Source organism: Pongo pygmaeus, chromosome 4, assembly GCF_028885625.2.
Source record: "Pongo pygmaeus isolate AG05252 chromosome 4, NHGRI_mPonPyg2-v2.0_pri, whole genome shotgun sequence".
In the NCBI taxonomy this organism is placed as follows: Eukaryota; Metazoa; Chordata; class Mammalia; order Primates; family Hominidae; genus Pongo; species Pongo pygmaeus.
In genome coordinates, this window is record NC_072377.2 from 177236137 (window position 1) to 177257699 (window position 21563).

A 21563-nucleotide genomic window follows, 5' to 3' on the forward strand; every position below is an offset into this window, starting at 1 on the left:
AAAGGTAAAGAATTTAGAGACTATTCATGAAAACTGAGACTAAAGACTCATACTGAGGCCAGGTGCAGTGGTTCACGCCTGTAATCCCAGCACTTTGGAAGGCCAAGGCAGGCAGATAGCTTGAGGCCAGGAGTTTGAGACCAGCTTGGCCAACATGGCGAAACCCTGTCTCTACCAAAAAAATACAAAAATTAGCTGGGCATGGTGGTGCATGCCTGTAACCCCAGCTACTTGGGAGGCTGAGGCATGAAAATTGCTTGAACCTGGGAGGTGGAGGTTACAGTAAGCCAAGATCATGCCACTGAACTCCAGCCTGGGCAACAGAGTGAGACCCTGTCTCAAAAAAATAAAACAACTTACCAAAAAAAAAAAGACTCTGTCATTAAAAAAAAAAAAAAAAAAAAAGAGTCACACTGAAAATGGCATTCTATTATAAATTCTTCAAATGTAGGAGGGATCACTTTTATACATGTATAGAAAAAGTGATCAGTGGGTGCTCATAACATTAGTAACACAAGACTATGCTAATAAACTTTCATAATAAACAACAGGCAGCTATAAAAGAAAGAATGTTTCTTGGAAGCACAATTAATCAGAAAACTAATGGTGATCTGGAATCTGGCAAGGATACAGTAAGTTAAGTATCTTTTGGCCAGGCACAGCAGCTCATGCTTATAACCTCAGCACTTTGGGGGGCTAAGGGAGGAGGATTGCTTGAACCCAGGAGTTCAAGACCATCTGGGCAACATAGTGAGACCATGCCTCTCCAAAAACAAAACAAAACAAAACAAAAAAAACGTAGCCAGGCATGGTGATGCGTGCCTGTAGTCCCAGGTACTTGGGAGGCTGAGGTGGGAGGATCTCTTGAGCCTGGGAGGTCAAGGCTGCAATAAGCTGTGAACATGCCACCACATTCTGGTCTGGATGACAGAGTGAGACCTGTCTCTTAAAAAAGGGGACTTTGGGAGGCGGAGGCGGGCAGATCACCTGAGGTCAGGAGCTGAGACCAGCCTAGCCAACATGGTGAAACCCTGTCTCTACTAAAAATACAAAAATTAGCCAGGCATGGTGGGGAAGCTGAGGCACGAGAATCACTTGAACCTAGGAGGCGGAGGTTGCAGTGAGCTGAGTGCACCACTGCACTCCAGCCTGCTGGGCGACAGAGCAAGACTCTGTCTCAAAAAAGAGAGAGAGAAAGAATAGAATAAAATAAAAACCTTTCATTTGACATAGAGTGAAAGGACATAAAGCAGATGGTTAAACAATGAAAGTCCCTGTTCCTCTAAGAATGTAGATAAAGGGAGATACTAGGGATTAAAACAATGAAGGTATAATAATGAATAGAAATCAATGCAAGGTGGTTATTACATAAATCTGAAGACAACCTTGAAAAATATTAACTTGAAAAACTAAAGAGAATAGTGAGAATATTAATACAGAAATAAAAAATGTAAATACAAAATTAACACCTAAATCTCAATGTAGCATGAAAAATTTTCCTATGTTTCTCATCAAGGAGACCAAACAAGAGTATGTACATGAACCAGCATATGTGCATCCCCAGAAACATTCAAAGCTTACGGTTATCCTTAAAAGAGTCACATTGCTACGCAAAAGAGAGAAGTTCCTAAGAATGCTCAGGGCTACAATCATGGAAAACTGTCCTTAAAAACATGCGGGACTCTCTTCTAAGTTTGGGTTTGCTTATTATGCCAAAAATAGGCTTGATGAGAAAGTATAATGACTAAAAGGAGCATCCTCTGAGTCTCTACAGCTTACAAAATCTAAACTGAGACTCTATCTCTAGCGCTGCTAGGAGGAAATCAGTGAAGTGGAAGCTCCAATAGATTGGCAGGGTGATGAGGCTGGTGAGGTGGGGGTGGGAGGGTGGAGGGAAGAGGTCTTCATGGAGAACTAGGTTACATGGAAACTTTTTAGATGATCAAGAGCTCTTTTCTGAAATTAAGATATATTAAAAATATATATATATATAAACACGAAGTAAAACCTGTCTCCAGCTGAAAGATGTACAAGAAAAAAAGAGGAATGCTATTCCTTGCTACATTAAAAAAAAAGTTAGAATAATTCATAGCAAGGAAAAAAACTCTCCCATTTGGTTTCTTGCTATCAGAAACAAAGCTGATTATGTTTCCTCTGTCCTTGAGGAACACCAAACCTACCATGTGGTAATGTTATGTTTGCACCATCAATGATTGCTTGTGCCAGTTCATGATCATTGCTCTCAAAAGCATGTGCAGCAGCCTTCAAGGCATCCCAAATCTCTTTCCGGCCTTCAAAAGCTGGTGCGGTATCCCAAAATTCATCCCTCTTGCTGCGTAGTTGTCCGTCTGTCATAGGATAATCGCTTTTCCATTTTGGTTTCTCCTTTTTCAAAGGCTGGTTACGACCTAGAGCAACTGAAAAGAAAAATAAAAGACTGAGATCAAAACCAAAATTTATAAAATATGTATCCAAAGTTATCTGGTCATTCCTCTCTTGGATTATTTCATCAAAATTACAGCCAGAAATTTACCTGCTAGCTAATTTGTGCATTCTGAAATTCCTCTAACACATTTTGGAACTACAAAAGTGAATAGAGACATTAGATTGCTCTATGCAAAACAGATTGGTAGCTCTTTTCCACTCAGTACACCCTCTCCACAGGATCATTAAAAAGAATTACAGGCTGAGTGCAGTAGCTCACACCTGTAATCCCAGCACTTTGGGAGGCTGAGGTGGAAGGAATGCTTGAATCCAGGAGTTCGAGACTAGCCTGGGCAACATGGTAAGACCCCATCTCTACAAAATACACAAAAATTAGCCTGGCATGTTGGCATGTGCCTGTGGTCCCAGCTACTCGGGAGGCTGAGGTGGGAGGATCACTTGAGCCTGGGAGGTTGTGTTTGCAGTGAGCCATGATCACGCCACTGCACTTCAGCCTGGGCGAGAGTGAAACCTCATCTCAAACAAAACAAAACAAAACAAAAAAAACCCCAGAGAATTATAGTTGTAATGAATGTACCACTCTGGTGGAGAATGTTGATAATCAGGGAAAGGAGGCTATGTATGTGTAGGCACTGGGAGTACATAGGAAATCTCTGTACCTTCCTCTCAATTCTGTTATCAATCTAAAACTGCTCTAAAAAAAATTTTTTTTAATACAATGAAAGTTTTGTTTTGTTCATTTTAAAAGAACTGCCTAGAAGATAAGTGTTTCATCAGACTGTAAGAGCAGGATATGAGAGTCAAGAGACACCATAAAAGAGAGGCAAGATACTTGGGGAAGCCAAACGGCAATAGTAGCTTGGACACATGAAACCAGGAAGTAGGAACTAAGAAAATCCAAAGAGGTAAAAGACTGCTTTTCAGTGTCCAGAGAAAGAAGAGCCAAACCACCAGAATCATGAACAAACTGATTAGAGGAATGCTTCCTCTAGCATTGTACTCTCTGGACTTTAGTCAAGGAACTGTAAATACCTTTCTCTGGAACTCAAACAGGAACTAATTTACAAAGGGTAGAATCAGTACTTTAGTTTTTTTGAGGAACTGGGAATAAAAGAGATAATCTTTGATGCTAGGCCAAGGGATTAGCTCTGAACCACAAGGAGCAGAAGAACTACAATACCCTACCCTAGTTTCAACCCAAGAGAGAAGAAGAAAACAGAGGGCAAGTGGCAGCATCTCCCCTTAGAGAATGTTATGTAGTAGTAGCATTGGAACAAGTCTGATGCAGCATCCTTGCACCCAGATAACTATCTGGTGTATTATCTGTGATCTATTTCCATGGGTCATACTGACCTACAGAGCCATTCTTATTTATGGCTATCTAAGATTATACAGTGCTATAGATAGGAAATAGTTTGATAGATGGAATAGAAGATAGAAAGAAAATTGAAGCTGGATGAAAAGATAAGAAGAGTGTTGGAAAAGAGTGGGTGGGAAATAAATGACACAGCGGGTGGGAAGGAGAGAGGGTGTGTGTCAAAATTCAATGTTCTATATTTAATTGCAGAAAGAATACCAATTTTAAAGAAATTACTCTCAAACTGGTTCTAAAGCATCCATGAAATTGACTACTCCCTCATTGGCCCAGGGCCAGATGAAATTTGGACTACGCAAAACAGAAAATAAAATGACTCCAGACCCTGGGCTATCTCTACTCTCCAGGCTATATTCTCAACAAAGACTGCCAGGTCAGGTCTCTTCTGTCCTCTCCCCTCAGGGTAGCACACCAAAGGACTAGCTGTTTTCCACTTAAAACACTCAGCATTAACTCAAATACTTTTTGCCCTCTAACTTGTCCTAGTGAAATGCAGAACAGGTGAGTTCTGAAAGGGTGAGGAAGCAGAATAGGAAATCCATCCATTTAAGTAGCAGAGCTGGAAACAGAATCCAAGTCTCTTTATTTAATCAACAAATATGTACTGAGTGTCTACTGGGAGTAACACTACAGATGTGCCTATTATATTTAATTCAAATGTGAGAAACACAGTCTATACTAATGATTTTTCCCTACCTCTTCCAAATAATACAGACAATGCAGCTAGAGCATAATTCTCTAGAAGATGTTCAGAATCTGGTCTGATAACCACAACCCACTGATTGCACCAACACGATGGAATGCAAGGTAGATTTTATTTTCTGCTACATTATCATTTAGATGAGTTAGAGACAGTTTACAGACAACACTCAGCTTACTGACCAGGAAGTGCAAGATGGCACAGTAAGTAGGTAGACTCAGTAAGATATTTATCTGAATAAAGTTTTGGGTCTGAGTATTTCTACAGGATTATCTGGCCTCATATGTATTAAATGCATGAGAGATAACTCAGTATAATTTTTCCTGTCATTCTGAGAGAATTACAAAGAATGGACAAAAACAACAAAACCTCTACAGAAGAATCTCAGGACCTAAAACTAAAGCAAATGAAAGGAAGAGGACTTTGAAAAGAGGAAGCCAACAGAAAAACAATCATAATAAGGGTACAAAGTACCTTAGAAAAATTGTAAAACACCTTCCTTACAAATGTGAGGTAGGTTCATTTCACCTCTCTCCATTTGTACTAAGCATAGATGAACAAAGTCCCACAAAAAGAACAAATGATGCATTTATGTTGCTTAAGGAAAATCATTCCAAATGCATTTTCTTTAATTTTTAAATTTTATTCATTTATTTGAGACAGAGTCTTGCTCTGTCGCCAAGGCTGGAGTGCACTGGTGCAACCCGACTGACTGCAACCTCCGCCTCCTGGGTTCAAGCGATTCTCCTGCCTCAGCCTCTTGAGTAGCTGGGACTACAGGCCCGTGCCACCACGCCCAGCTAATTTTTGTATTTTTAGTAGAGACGGGGTTTCACCATATTGGCCAGGATAGTTTCAATTTCTTGACTTCATGATCCGCCCGCCTCAGCCTCCCAAAGTGCTGGAATTACAGGCATGAGCCACTGCGCCAGGCCCCAAATGCATTTTCAAATCTACATGCTGTCCAAAGTTTCATAGTAATTATCCTGCAAAAGACAAAATAAATGCTTGTGACATGAAGGAAGATTACTTTTATTTGCCTACTTCTGCCTGTATTATAAACATAATATAGAATATCTGTCTATAGAATGTCCACTGTTAAAAAATGATTAAATCTTTGTAACATAATTACTTTAGTGAAACCACAGAGCAGTGCAGAATTTTCACTACAAAATCTGAGGTTTCAAGCTTCATGTTAAACTAAATGACTAACCTTTGTTAAATAAACAACTGGGAAAAAAATTAGCATTTAGCAAAAGCATTTGAATTATCCTCTCGTGAAAACATGAAAATATTTAGGGTTGTTTAGAGGACTTAAGTTCATATTCATAAACCACTCATAATAATGCATGATATACAATAAAACTGCAAATAAATGTTTGCTAAATAAATAAAAATGAACTTAGAGATACTATATGAAATAACATCTTTAAGTCCTTTGGCAAAAATATACAGGCTGTCTTTCCTCTTTTTATAACTTCCCAATCCCTTCCTTAAATTTTAAAGAAATGTCCTCTAATTGCCATGCACTTCCTGTGCCTTATCAGAGTACACTTGCTAGGCATTTGTTCACCAGATCTTATCCTTTGAGTTCAGGTGGTGCCACAAACCTGTATTTCTGAAAATGCAGTACTTGGATATAGATTATCAGCCTGGCAGCTACGTATCTCATGTTTGTACCAAGCCAAACATTTTTGTAAAATGTGGAATATATACATACTCAACTAGATTTCATTTTATGCTCTTAAACTTTCAGTTTTCTCTGCTTCACATATCTTCTGACTGCTGATACCAAAAGAGAGATACTTGGTATCATACATAGCATATAGGACTAGGTACCATGCTCTAACAGTGAATAATTTAAAGACAGAAAACATCTTTTATTCCCCAAATTTCTGCTTCTCTATCCTTAAACTCCAGGTAAAGCAATCTAATGTTAAAAAATCAATCTATTTCAGAAAATATCCTTTCCCCCATCAATCCACATTTACCACTTCTTTCAAAACGTGTCCAAAAGTCATCTTTTTCTCAGAAGCCTCTTAATCATATTCACCCACTCTTTATCTTTCCTTGTAATCTTTAAACACTTCTTCCCACTCTGTAACAAATAAATAGATCTAACACACAGAAAACCCAAGTAAGGCTTGTTTCTCAGATCTAAATAACACATAATTTTAAATATTTTTACTACATAATTTAAAGCATTCTACCAAAAACTCATTTTGACATTGGCAAAAAACAATCAGTTTTGAAGTTAAGTATGATTATAATTGTTTTCCTGTTTTGGGTTCCTCTTTGAAAACCCTGATTTAATGCTGGAACGCTTCAGATGAAGAAAGAAGAGGCCATAATGCATGGATAAGGTGAAAATATCAAGATATGACTCAAGCAACAGCTTTAACAGGTTGAAAACTGGAAGCATCAGTTTCCATAAGACAATAGCGTGAGGGAAAAAATGAAGTATTAGAACTCTTCCGTAACAGACGGTGCTAAACTAAAAGGACACTTGCAAATATTTTCACGTAAATTTAGAATGCACTATATATACACATATATACATACATGCATAATACATATATTCCCTTTACCTAAAGCAACTAACTGCCAAAAAAAATAGGGATATGGGAATTAAAATGCCTAAAATGCCAACAATCAATACAATATGCAAATTTTCTCTACTGTTTGAGAATTTAAAGGTAGAAGAGACCTTAGATTGTACAATCCAACCTTACTGACAGATAGGAAACTAAGATGTAACAAGGATGGCTTAAAATAATGAGCCTGTACTAGAATGCACATGCCCAAATTCAAAGTCCAGATCTCACTGGGCGCGGTAGCTCACATCTGTAATCCCAGCACTTTGGGAGGCCAAGGCAGGGGGATCACTTGAAGCCAGGAGTTTGAGACCAGCCTGGCCAACATGGTGAAACCCCGTCTCTCTTTTTTTCTTTAAGATGGAGTTTCACTCTTGTTGCCCAGGCTGGAGTGCAATGGCATGATCTCGGCTCACTGCCACCTCTGCCTCCTGGGTTCATGTGATTCTCTTGCCTCAGCCTGCCGAGTTGCTGGGATTACAGGCGCCTGCTACCACGCCTGTGGTATTTTTAGTAGAGACAAGGTTTTGCCATGTTGGTCAGGCTGGTCTCGAACTCCTGACTTCAGGTGATCCACCAGCCTTGGCCTCCCAAAGTGCTGGGATTACAGGCATGAGCCACCGTGCCCAGCCTGGTGAAACCCCATCTCTACCCAAAATACAAAAATTAGCCAGGCGTGGTGGCAGGCACCTGGAATCCCAGCTACTCGGCAGGCTGAGGCAGGAGAATCACTTGAACCTGGGAGGCAGAGGCTGCAGTGAGCCGAGATCACACCATTGCACTCCAGCCTGGGCGACAGAGTGAGACTCCGTCTCAAAACAAAACAAAACAGAACACAGCAACAACAAAGCCCAGATCTCTCTTTCCATTATAGCACTCCATGTCTTACTGGGCTGCTTGTTTTTACATAGCAAACCAATAACAAAGATTCACTCTAAATAAAGCATATGCTGAATTGTTTTTCTACAGAAATGATCCATCCATAGGCTTCACTATGGCCAATGGAATGGTTATGACCAGACAAAGGAAAAGCTAACAAAGGAGAAGCAGCAGCTCCCTAGCCCTATCTCATCTACTACTCAATCTATGTTGTGGAGATACCAACCATGATCACTGAAGAGGAATCCTGCAGTAAAGAAGGGGTGACGTGGCTTTACGCTCTATCACTTTCACCTTATAAGTACTTAGCATCTATAACAAATTAGAGACTAAGGATCATATGTAGCAATATCTGCCTAGACAAGTTAGATACATCATTTTCCGTACTATAATTTTATTAAAAATGAAATAAAAATGAACTTCTGCCATGCTTATATCCTAAAGCTTACCAATTGAAGCCTAATAATTTTAAAGGCATTTATATAATTTCAATGTTTTTGAGGTAGCTTTATAGGGGAAAAAAAAAAAAAATCAACATAACTTCATAATGACTTCCTAGCCCTGATTCTCAGAGTGTAAGTCCCCTTACCAATGATCTGAGCATACAAACAGGCAACATTTTGTAACACCTACTGCAACATAGTATGTTCAAAGACTTTTCCCCCCACTTTTTTTTTAACTATAGCTCTCAGATCCTACAAAACTTTTCTTAATGGGTGAGTCTTATTAAAAGTATTATGAAATCACACAATTAAGTCCTCCCCACTCCACAAAACAACTTTATTGAGAAAGATAATATTATATGAAACTGGGACTAAGAATATGGTCACCTAGGCAGTTGGGTGTGGTAGCTCACACCTGTAATCCCAGCACGTTGGAAGGCCAAGGCAGACAGATCACTGTAGCCAAGGAGTTCAAGATCAGCCTGGGCAGCATATTGAGACCCTGTCTCTATCATAAATACATATATATAAATAAAAGAATATGATCACCTAACATGAGACCACTGCAACTTTTAAGTAGTATATAAACTCTAAGATGGTTTATTTTACTGGTTGAGAGCAATGGCTTTACCATGAGTTAACACTTTTTTTTTTTTGATTGTAGAGACCTTTTCTTCTCTCATTTCATGAGAAAGAAGGCACACACATAAATCAAGGATGCTGGCCAGGCACGGTGGCTCACACCTGTGATCTCAGCACTTTGGGAGGCCGACGTGAGTGGATCACCTGAGGTCAGGAGTTTGAGACAAGTCTGGCCAACGTGGCAAAACCCTGTCTCTACTAAAAATACAAAATTAGCCAGGCATGGTGGTGCCTGTAATCCCAGCTACTCAGGAGGCTGAGGCAGGAAAATTGCTTGAACCCTGGAGGTGGAGGTTGCAGTAAGCTGAGATCACGCCATTGCACTCCAGCTTGGGTGACAAGAACGAAACTCTGTCTCAAAAAAAAAAAAAAAAAGATGCCCACTATCTCCACTTTTAACACTATTTAGAAACAGTGTTAGATGCAAAATGAGACAGAATAAAACAACTAGAAATTTAAGGACCAGAAATAAAACTAGTTCTAGTTGCAGATAATATATCAAACCTGTAATTAGATATAATTAGATTATATATATATATAATTGCAGATGATATAATATAGTTTGATATCTGGTAGGGCCAGGTATTACAAAACCTCTATAATTGAAAGTATAAGGCTTTTCTGACACTTGTTCTCACTATGGAAAATAAGTTTTTTTAAAAAGAAGTATAAGGCTGGTTGGGTGTGCTGGCTCATACCTCTAATCCCAGCACTTTAGGAGGCCAAGATGCAAGATCACCTGAGCCCAGGAGTTTGAAACCAGCCAGCCTGGCCAACACGGCGAAACCTCGTCTCTACAAAAAATACAAAAATTAGCTGGGTGTAGTTGTGTATACCTGTAGTCCCAGCTACTTGGGGACTGAGGTGGGAGGATCACTAGAGCCTGGGAGGTGTAGGCTGCAGTGAGCTGTGATCGTGCAACTGCACTCTAGCCTGGGCAACAGAGGAAGCAGAGGAACACCCTCATGAATGGCTTGGTGCCCTTCCCCATGAGATCTGGTTGTTTAAAACTTTTTTCTTTATAAATTACCCAGTCTCTATATACCCAAAGGACTATAAATCATGCTGCTATAAAGACACATGCACGCGTATGTTTATTGCAGCACTATTCACAATAGCAAAGACTTGGAACCAACCCAAATGTCCAACAATGATAGACTAGATTAAGAAAATGTGGCACATATACACCATGGAATACTATGCAGCCATAAAAAATGATGAGTTCATGTCCTTTGTAGGGACATGGATGAAACTGGAAATCATCATTCTCAGTAAACTATCGCAAGAACAAAAAACCAAACACCGCATATTCTCACTCATAGGTGGGAATTGAACAATGAGAACACATGGACACAGGAAGGGGAACATCATCACACTCTGGGGACTGTTGTGAGGTGGGGGGAGGGGGGAGGGATAGCATTAGGAGATATATCTAATGCTAAATGACGAGTTAATGGGTGCAGCACACCAGCATGGCACATGTATACATATGTAACTAACCTGCACATTGTGCACATGTACCCTAAAACTTAAAGTATAATAATAATAAATAAAATAAAATAAAATAAAACCTGAAAAAATAAAAAATAAAAAAATAAAATAAATTACCCAGTCTCAGGTGTTCCTTTATGGCAAGGCAAACAGTCAGATTAACACACTATAATATCGTTGTCTTACCTAAGAAAAATTTAAAAAAAAATTTATATCATCTATTATGAAGTCTTATTTAGATTTATCCAACTGTCCCAAAATGTTTTTCATACCAAGTTCCAATCAAGGCTTATGTGTTGTCATTTGATGTAGGCCAGTGTTTCTCAGCTAGAGACAGTTTTGTCCTCCAGGGGATATTTGGCAATGTGTGAAGACATTTTAACTTGTTCCTTTACCCTTTGTATTAACCTATAAATAGGAAGTTAGGTTTAGAAGCTTTATTAAAGTAAAACATTTTGTGTAAGAATTCCTCATATATGTCTTATATTCTTTATATTGTGACACATGAGAAGGCTAAGTTTGGCTACTTGGTTAAGGCAACTGAATGTCACGTCTATGGTATAATTTGTCCTTGGTAATTACCAGTACAGGGGGTGATCTCTGACATCTTGAATATCCTGTTACCCATGATGCTTTAGTGTATGTACTGATGATCCTTACCTGAATCAGCTATAGGGTTGTAAAAGGGTGATTCTTCTAAGTATGTCATTCTTCTCATCCTTTAATACTGGCATTCTTTGGTAAGAAAAAGGTCTTCCCTCATTCCCTTTTTAGTAGTAGTAAGGATTCATGAACTTTTATTTAGTTGATATATTAAAATAAATTTCAGTCACTATGTATGCTCCAAAATTGACCCACATTGTCTCCTTCAAATTGCTTTTTTGTAGAGACAGGGTCTCACTATGTTACCGAATCTGGTCTCAAACTCCCGGGCTCAAGTGAGCCTCCTGCCTCAGCCTCCCAAAGTGCTGGGATTACAGGTGTCAGCCACCATGACTGGCCTTTTTTTTTTTTAAATATTTGAATACTTTGCCAATAAAACTTTTTTTGGGGAAAAATCCTCAAACCCTGTAAAGAATAAGACATAAAATACAATAAGGTACTCCAGTTCTGACCCTGATATCACTTACCAATAGTTTATACAATTGAAGTTCCACAGCATGGCTATAGACTGCATGTGTGTCCTCACAAAATTTGTGTGGTGAAGATCTAATACCCAGTGTGATAGTATTTGGAGGTGGGGCACTGAATGGGACTAGTGACCTTGTAAGACTAGAGAAGAGAGATGATTTTTCCTTGCCACATGAGGACACAGCAAGAAGATAACTGTATGTAAAACAGGAAGATGGACGCCCTCACCAGTACCAAATCAGCTGGCACCTTGACTCAAACTTTCCAGCCTCCAGAATTGTGAGAAACCATTTTTTTTTTTAAGAGAGGGAGTTTTTCTCGTCGCCTAGGCTGGAGTACAATGGCGCGATCTCAGCTCACTGCAACCTCCGCCTCCAGGGTTCAAGTGATTCTCCTGCCTCAGCCTCCTGAGTAGCTGGTATTACAGATGCCTGCCACCACGCCCGGCTAATTTTTGTATTTTTAGTAGAGACAGGGTTTCACCATGTTGGCCAGGCTGGTCTCGAACTCCAGATCTCAGGTGATCCACCTGCCTCGGCCTCCCAAAGAACTTTTTTTGGCATTGTTTAAGCCACCCAGATAATGGAATTCTTTTTTTACAGGATACGACCACAGAGTTATATGGCTGAGACCGTGCACTATTTTTCAAGACATGGGAAGAATGACTCTGAAGGCAAGTCAGAGATCAACAGGGTTGCCTCCTTGGTTTCAAAAAGGGAGACCATCATCTTGGGTTTCAGCATGAAGGAAACATTGATCTAGTTGCAACGTTCTATTTGGGCCCATGCCTAATCTTCCTAATTCTTGTGCTCCTTGAACATTAAAGCTGATTGGGGGCATTCTACAGTCAGAATCCAACAACTGAATGGATATATGGAAAAAATATCCTCATCTATGGGGTAGTGCTTATTTGGAACAAAAACCTATTAAGTCAGCAACAGTATTTTAAAAGAATGCTAAATTTTATTTGATGAATCAATTTATCGCAAGACTGTTTCCCCTTTCCTCCCAGTTTTGTTTTTGTTTTTTGTTTTTTTTTTGAGACAGAGTTTTGCTCTTTTTGCCCAGGCTGGAGTGCAGTGGCACAATCTTGTCTCACTACAACCTCTGCCTCCCGGGTTCAAGCAATTCTCCTTCCTCAGCCTCCGGGGTAGCTGGGATTACAGGCATGCGCCACCACGCCCGGCTAATTTTTTGTATTTTTAGTAGCGACGGGGTTTCTCCATGCTGGTCAGGTTGGTCTCGAACTCCCAACCTTCGATGATCCGCCCACCTTAGCCTCCCAAAGTGCAGGGATTACAGATGTGAGCCACCGTGCCCGGCCCCTCCCAGTTTTTGGTGTTAAAATGTCCTGGACATTTGGTGCAGGTCAAGATGTTATAAGCCCACTAGAGCCTATCTCCCTACTGATTATGCCCAAAAACCTGGGAAGTGAGGGAAGAAAATCTGTTTTGTATTCTTTTTTTTTCTTTTTTGAGATGAAGTCTTGCTCTAGTCCCCCAGGATGGAGTGCAATGGTGCGATCTCGGCTCATTGCAACCTCCAACTCCCGGGTTCAAGCGATTCTCATGCCTCAGCCTCCCGCGTAGCTGGGATTACAGGCACCTGCCACCACGCCCGGCTAATTTTCGTATTTTTAGTAGAGACGGGGTTTCACCATGTTGGCCAGGCTGGTCTATGAACTCCTGACCTCAGGTGATCCGCCTGCCTCGGCCTCCCAAAGTGTTGGGATTACAGGCATGAGCCACCGGGCCCAGCCTGTTTTGCAGTCTTTTAAAAGTTCCTAGCAACAGTGGTGGTAGAGTGGACACATAAAACTCAATAAGAAAATCTATTCTAGACAAACCAAGAAAAAGGGTACTGTGGAATATGAGGAAAATATTTTTTTCTCCCTTTGCATTTTACCACTTTATTATTGCCTCTTTACCCCAAAGGCAGTTCCAGTTACATGGAACCACCCGGCAGTGCTGGCAGTAACAACTCTGAGAGAAGCTTGTCTTTCTAGCCATAAGGCAGATAAAAGATCTCCTTGGTAATGGAGATCATGGGGGAAACTGCAGAGCAGAAACAGCTAAAGAAGAGAATACCCTAAAATTCTGTGTTTGAACTGACCCAAGTTCCACGTTCACCTCTAACCTGTGCATGCACGGAACAGTCCCAGAACAATACAGCCATGGCTCTCTGAGAAATAAATTCTGTTTGGGAGGCCAAGACAGGCGACTGCTTGAGCTCAGGAGTTCGAGACCAGCCTGGGCAACATGGTGAAACCTCACCTCTACTAAAAATACAAAAATTAGCCCCACGTGGTGGTGCATGCCTGTAATCCCAGCTACTTGGGTAGCTGAGGCAGGAGAATCGTTTGAACCCTGGAGACAGAGGCGGCAGTGAGCAGAGATCACACCATTGCACTCTAGCCTGGGTGACACAGTAAGACACTGACTTAAAAAAAAAAGACAGAAATGAATTCTGATATAAACCACCACTTTAGCCCCACAGTAACCTAAGTGGTGCATGTGCTGTGCACAAAGCAAAGGCTTTGAAAAGTGAACTGACATCAGAACCATTAGCAACAAAAGGAGAGGCAGAACATGCAGGCTGAACCTAGCAGGGTTGATTGCCTGCTAAAACAAAACAAAATCAAAGTTCTCCAGATTTTTATGAGGAAACAGATTCTCACATAATATTCAAAATGTCCAGGATGTAATCCAAAATTACTCAACACATAAAGAGCCAGAAATATGTGACCAATTTTCAAAGGAAAAGACAATCAGCAAATGGAAAATCTGAGATGATCCAGATGTTGAAATTACCAGACAAAGACTTCAAAGCAGTTATTATAACCATGTTCCATGGTGGGGTGGGAGAAGAAAGGGAACTCTCTTGAAACAAATGAAGGTTTTTAGCAGAGAAACTGAAATGCTAATCAAGAGCCAAATTCAAATTTTATAAATGAAAAATAGAAAATCTATTTTCTATTTCTCAATAAATAAAATAAAAAATAGAAACATTTAAACAATCCAAATGAAGGCAGAAAACAGAAAGCAAAGGAAAAGAAACCAGAGGGAACAAACAGAAAACACATAATACAATGTCAGACCTAAATCCAATCATATCAGTCACTATATGGTCTAAACAAACCAATTTAAAAAAGAAACACATTGTGAGATTGCTTTTTTTTTTTTTTTTTTTTTGAGATGGAGTTCACTCCGTCGCCCAGGCTGCAGTGCAGTGGTGCAATCTTGGCTCACTGCAACCTCCGCCTCCCAGGTCCAAGCAGTTCTCCTGCCTCAGCCTCCCAAAAGCAGGGACTACAGGCGAGTGCCACCACGCCTGGCTAATTTTTGTATTTTTGGTAGAGACAGGGTTTCCCCATGTTGGCCAGGCTGGTCTCGAACTCCTGTCCTTAAGTGATTCGCCCGCCTTGGCCTCCTAAAGTGCTGGGATTACAGGTGTGAGCCATCACGCCCGGCCGAGATTGGTTTTTTGTTTTTTTTTTTTTTGAGACAGAGTCGTGCTCTGTCGCCCAGGCTGGAGTGTAATGGCTTGATCTTGGCTCACTGCAACCTCTGCCTTCCAGATTCAAGCCATTCTCCTGTCTCAGCCTCCCAAGTAGCTGGGATTGCAAGTAGCTGCTAATTTTTGTATTTTCAGTAGAGACGGGGTTTCACCATGTTGGTCAGGCTGGTCTCAAACTCCTGACCCCATGATCCGCCTGCCTCGGCCTCCCAGAGTGCTGGGATTACAAGCATGAGCCACAGCATCCGGCCCAAGATTGCAGTTCTAAAGATTCGACTACAAGCTATCTACAAGAAATCCCTGTAAGTATGTTAACATAGAGAAGGTAGAAGTAAAAGGATGATAACTAGCATTACAGGATGATAAACAGAATCATGCAAATACTAATCAAAAGAAAGTTTAAGTGGCTATAGTAGCATCAGACAAAGTAGACTTCAGAACCTAGGAACAGCTCCAGAGATAAATGATAACAGTAAAAAAGTCAATTCACCAAGAAGACATGGCAATATTAAGTATGTACCTAATAACAGACATCGAGCAAAAACTGAGAGAATTACAGAAGAAACAGGCCGGGTGCAGTGGCTCACACCTGTAATCCCAGCACTCTGGGAGGCCGAGGTGGGAAGATCTCTTGAGCTTGGGGGGTCAAAGTAAAACTATGATCACACCACTGCACTCCAACCTGAGCAACACTTTCTCAAATAAACAAACAAAAAACCACCACCACCACCAAAAACAAGAGGACTACAGTGGCTGTATTTGTAAACAATAAAATAGACTTTAAGACAAACATTTTTACTAAAGATAAAAAGAGATGTTTTATAATTAAAGTGTCAATTCATCAGAAAGACATAATGAGTATATACAACAGAACCCCAGAATATATGAAGCAAGCACAGAATTGAAGGGAGATACAGTTCTACAAACAATACTTGGAAACCTCAATATCCTATTTTCAATAATGTATGAAACATACAGACAGAATAGTGATAAGGAAACAGGAGACTTGAACACTATAAACCAACTAGACTTAACTGACATAAAGAACATTCTACCCAAAAGCAGCAGAATACACATTCTTCTTAAAAACACATAGAAATTCTCTAGGATAGACTATATGTTAGACCACAAAACAAGTCTCAATAAACTTTAAAAGACTGAAATCATACAAAGTTATCTCCTATGATTACATGGAATAAAGCTAGAAATAAGGAAAACTGGAAAATTCACAAATATAAAAAAACTAATACACTCATACAATGAATGGATCAAATAAGAAATTACAAGGAAAATGAGAAAATACAATGAGATGAATAGAAGTGAACACAAAACATACAAAAATTTATGAGATGCAGTGAAAGCAATGCTCAGAGGAAAATTTACAAATGTAAACAGTCACATTAAAAGGGAAGAAAGATCTCAATGAATAACCTAACTTCATGCCTCAAGGAACCAAAAAAGAACAGACAAAACCCAAAGGTAAAAGAACATAAAGACTACAGCAGAGGCTGGATGGGGTGGCTCATGCCTATAATCTTAGCACTTTGGGAGGCCAACGCGGGCAGATCACGGGGTCAGGAATTCGAGACCAGCCTGGGCAATACAGTGAAACCCCATCTCTACTAAAAATACAAAAATTAGCTGGGTGTGGTGGCACACCCCCGTAGTCCCAGCTACTCGGGAGGCTGAGGCAGAAGAATTGCTTGAACCCAGGAGGCGAAGGTTGCAGTTAGCCAAGATCGCACCACTGCATTCCAGCCTGGGCGACAGAGCAAGACTCCGTCTAAAAAAAAAAAAACCCACAAAAATTAGCCAGGCCTGATGACGCTTGCCTGTAATCCCAGACACTCAGATGGCCGAGGCATGAGAATCACTTAAATCTGGGAGGTGGAGGCTGCAGTGAGCTGAGAATGCAACACTGTATTCCAGCCTAGGTGACAGAGCAAGATCCTGGTGAAACCCCATCTCTATTAAAAATACAAAAAATTAGCTGAGCATGGTGGCGTGCGCCTATAATCCCAGCTACTCGGGAGGCTGAGGCAGGATAATCGCTTGAACCCAGGAGGAGGAGGTTGCAGTGAGCCAAGATTGCACCACTGCACCCCAGCCTAGGTGACAGAGCGAGACTCCGTCTCAGGAAAAAAAAAAAAAAAAGAATAGCAATCCTTCTCAATCTCTTCCAAAAAATAGAAAGAATACTTCCTAACTCATTCTATGAGGCCAAAATTACCCTAATACTAAAGCCAGACAAAGACACCGCAAGAAAACTACAGAGCAATATCCCTTAAGATACATGCAAAACCCATGCACAGTGGTGCACACCCACATAGCTCCAGATACTTGGGAGGCTGAGATGGGAAGATCACTAGTTTCAGCCCAGCCTGGTCAAAATAGCATATGCAAAAATCCTCAGCAAATTATTAATACCAGCAAATTAAATCTAAATGCATAAAGATTATATATCACAATTGAGATTTTTCTCAAAACTGCAAGGCCATATGAAGATATGTAATATGTCACATTAATAGAATTAAGGGGGAACCCACGTGATCATCTCAATTAATGCAGAAAAACATCAGACAAAATGCTTTTTCATAAAACTGGAATAGAAGAAAACTTCCTCAACATAATAAATAGTCTTTATTGAAAACCTACATGTAATGTCATACTCAATGAAGAGACACTGAAAGGTTTCCCTTCTAAGATTAGGAGGCCAAGGTGGGTTGATCACTTGAGGTCAGGAGTTCGAGACCAGCCTGGCGAACGTGGTGAAACCTCGTCTCTACTAAAAATACAAACATTAGCCGGGCGTGGTGGTGGGTGCCTGTAATCCCAGCTACTTGGGAGGCTGAGGCAGGAGAATCGCTTGAACCTGGTAGGCGTAGGTCGCAGTGAGCCGAGATTGCGCCACTGCACTCCATGCACTCCAGCCTGGGCAATAAGAGCGAAACTCCATCTCAAAAAAAAAAAAAAAACCAAAAAAAACTACATAGGCTCAAATCTTCCCATAAAATACTTATCATTTGCATTAGGAAAAATAGTTAACTTTACAGTGAAGAAAGTTGGCAGTCACCCTATGTGATCAAAGTTAACATTACCAATAATGGGAAAACAGACATTTTGTGACTCCTGATATGCTGCACTGAGGACACAATTTACTTCTGTAATATTCCTGTGTAATGAGGAATCTAAGCATTCAAATTTATAGACATGTATAAAATAACTGGCCTGTCCTCAAAATGCCAACATCATGAGAAGACAAAAAAGTGTTAGGAACTGTTTCAGAGCAAAGCAAACTAAGGGGATATAACTAAACAATGCATGATCCTGGATAACTTCGACTATTAATGGAGATAATAGTGAATTGTGAATAAGGCCTATACAGTAGATATTAGCATTATGTCAATATCCACCTTCCTGATTTTGATAATTATATTGTGCTCATGAAAGACAACGTCCTTCCAGCCTGGACAACATGGTAAAACCCTGTCTCTACAAAAAATAAAAAATTAGCCAGGCATGGTGGCATGCACCTGTAGTACCAGCTACTCAGGAGGCTGAGGTGGGTGGATCACCTGAGCTCAGGGAGGTCGAGGCTGCAGTGAGCTGTGATCGTACCACTGCACTCCAGCCTGGGTGACAGAGCGACACCCTGTCTCGAAAAAAAAAAAAAAAAAAAAGAAAGTAAAAGGAAGAAAAAAGAAGAAAAGAAAGATAAAGTCCTTGTTCTTAGAAAATAGCCACTAAAAGCCGGGCAAGGTGGCTCACGCCTGTAACCCCAGCACTTTGGGAGGCCGAGGCGGATGGATCACGAGGTCAGGAAATCGAGCTCATCCTGGCTAACACGGTGAAACCCCATCTCTACTAAAAATACAAAAAAAAAATTGGCCGGGCGTGGTTGCAGGTGCCTGTAGTCCCAGCTACTCGGGAGGCTGAGGCAGGAGAATGGCCTGAACCTGGGAGGCGGAGCTTGCAGTGAGCCGAGATCGTGCCACTGCACTGCAGCCTGGGCGACAGAGTGAGCCTGTCTCAAAAAAAAAAAAAGAAAAAAAAAAGAAAATAGCCACTATAGTATTTAGAGATAAGATGGGTTCCTGCCAGAAATATAATCAAACAGTTCCACATACAGAAAAATCTACAGTGTCCAATCATATTCAATCCAAACAACACTGCCCCAAGACATTATAATCAAACTGTCCAAAAAAAAAAAAATTCAGAGACAAAGAGAAGATCCTGAAAGCAGCATGAGAAAAGCAGCAAATAACATATAAGGGACTTCCAATACGGCTAGCAGCAGATTTCTCAGCAGAAACCTTCATGCCCAGAGACAGTGGGTATGTTCAAAATGCAATGAAAAAAAAAAATGGCAACCAAGAATACCATAACCAGAAAAGCTGTTCTTCAGAATGAAGATAAAAGGGTTTCCTATACAAAAGCTGAGTGAGTTCTTCATTACCAGACGTGTCTTACAAGAAATGCTAAAGTAATTCTTGAAGCTGAAAGAAAGGATGTCAATGAGAAACACAAAACATCTCAAAGTATAAAACTGGTGAAAGTAAAATTCAGAATACAGATGGTTCCTGAAGTATAGGGTATAACTGACTTTGCAAATAACGATGTCGATTACCTGGGGTAAAGCTGGGATGGAAAGGAAGATGAGGGAGATGACAATAATATCTGTTTCACAGGATGTTATAAAGATTTAATGAGGTAATATTTCTCAAACAATTAGAACAGTGCCTGTCACAAAGAAAACACACAAATGTACACTGAATTAGAAGAAGTAACTATTTCTCAAAGATCACAGAACTAAATAGTGTAACAGGGATTCAAACCAACACTGACTCCAAAGTTCATGTTCTTAACCAGGACTATCCTGCCTCCTGGCTTTAGGAGTTACTTGAATAAATGTTTAACATGGATCTAGATTTTCACCTACCCTCCCAAAGTGAAACTGTATCATCAACCCATTTGAGAGGTTTTAAGGCTCCATAAGATTTCAAAGATGTGAACCCATACTTAGGATGGCACAGAAGTTGGCTTTTTTTTTCCCCCTGTGTCCCAGTGCGTGAGGATAGAATTGGCAGACAGGAAGCCACCAGCACCAAAGTCATGATGCCCAGGGGACTGAAGCCCTTTCCCTCTGCCTCCAGACATAATAGGGAACATACATACCTGCTGCTTGCAAAGAAAGAGAGGGTGGCATTGACCTTTAGTGACCAAACAACAAAATAATTCCTAGGCAGCATATATCAATTATCAAAAGCATATTGCTGCCTGTCCTGAGACCACGATCAAGGGAAGGGCTAATTGTTTCCTAAGAAATACACTAGGAGTACAAAGGACTCTTTCTTCAAGGTGGTCTCCCTCTTCTATCTGAAGTTTCCTCCGCTTAAGAAATTCTAATGTTAACAGCCTGGCAAAAATGTGTATAAACATACTTTACTTGAAGTTGTACTCATTTGTCAAGTCCTTCTCCTTTAATGGGTTTTTGCAGTCAAAGCCCTCTTGCTTTCAAGAACGGACAAGAATCAAAAAGTAGGTTCAACAGAACCATAAAACATATTGGTATTTGGGCTTGTGCAAGATTTTGCTACGAAATCAATAAAGCAGAACTGGGACTAACATGTTAAATTCTATCCAGTTATAAAGAAAAAGATATTTTGACGCAAACAGAAAAAAACTACTAGAAACTGTATTCTCTTGGGGTTGGATTCATGGGTAAAGACAGAAATATCTTAGATGTCACTTAATCCTTTTTTGTTTTGTTTTTTGAGATAAGGTCTCATTCTATCACCCAGGCTGGAGTGCAGTGACATCACCATAGCTCAGTGCAGACTCAAACTCCTGGACTCAAGTGACCCTCTTGCCTCAGGATCCCAAAGTGCTGGGATTACAGGTGTGAGCCACTGTGCCTGGCCATTTACTATTTTTAAATTTTATCTATGACTACCATCATTACAAAATTCTAAGCTTTATTTTTAGCTTACTTAGGTGCAATGTTCAGAAAGAGTAAGAAAGAAATACTATATTGTTGCAAACTATGCTCATAAAAGCTTTGAGAAACTTGCCCATTATTAGCTGGGTATTCCTTTTGCTCTATACTGTATTTCCTCAAATTAAGTCCTGAGATATAAATCTCACAAATCAACTGACAAAACTGATATTGTCAATATCAACCCTATGAATTTTTTTTTCTTTTTTTTGAGACGGAGTCTCACTCTGTTGCCAGGCTATAGTGCAGTGGCGCGATCTCCACTCACTGCAACCTCCACCTCCTGGGTTCAAGCAATTCTCTTGCCTCAGCCTCCCAAGTAGCTGGGATTACCAGCACGTGCCACCACGCC

General features: G+C 40.3%; 1 protein-coding gene and 1 non-coding gene across 6 annotated transcripts in view; both read right to left on the bottom strand.

Moving 5' to 3' along the window:
• UBTD2 (ubiquitin domain containing 2) overlaps positions 1 to 21563 on the bottom strand; it is a 74505-nt gene that overhangs the window by 22143 nt on the left and 30799 nt on the right. For 3 of the 5 annotated variants that reach the window (XM_054488689.2, XM_054488691.2, XM_054488690.2), the window contains exon 2: positions 2181 to 2417. In XM_054488689.2, coding sequence (XP_054344664.1) covers positions 2181 to 2417 — 237 coding nt within the window. Of the gene's footprint in view, positions 1 to 2180; positions 2418 to 10686; positions 10756 to 10841; positions 10978 to 11229; positions 11633 to 21563 lie in introns of those variants that run through there. The other 2 variants (XM_063665373.1, XM_063665374.1) reach the window with 2 other exon arrangements.
• LOC129037706 (small nucleolar RNA SNORA57) lies at positions 20271 to 20415 on the bottom strand. The gene has a single exon (XR_008502933.1). It is a non-coding gene; the product is annotated as a small nucleolar RNA SNORA57 (small nucleolar RNA).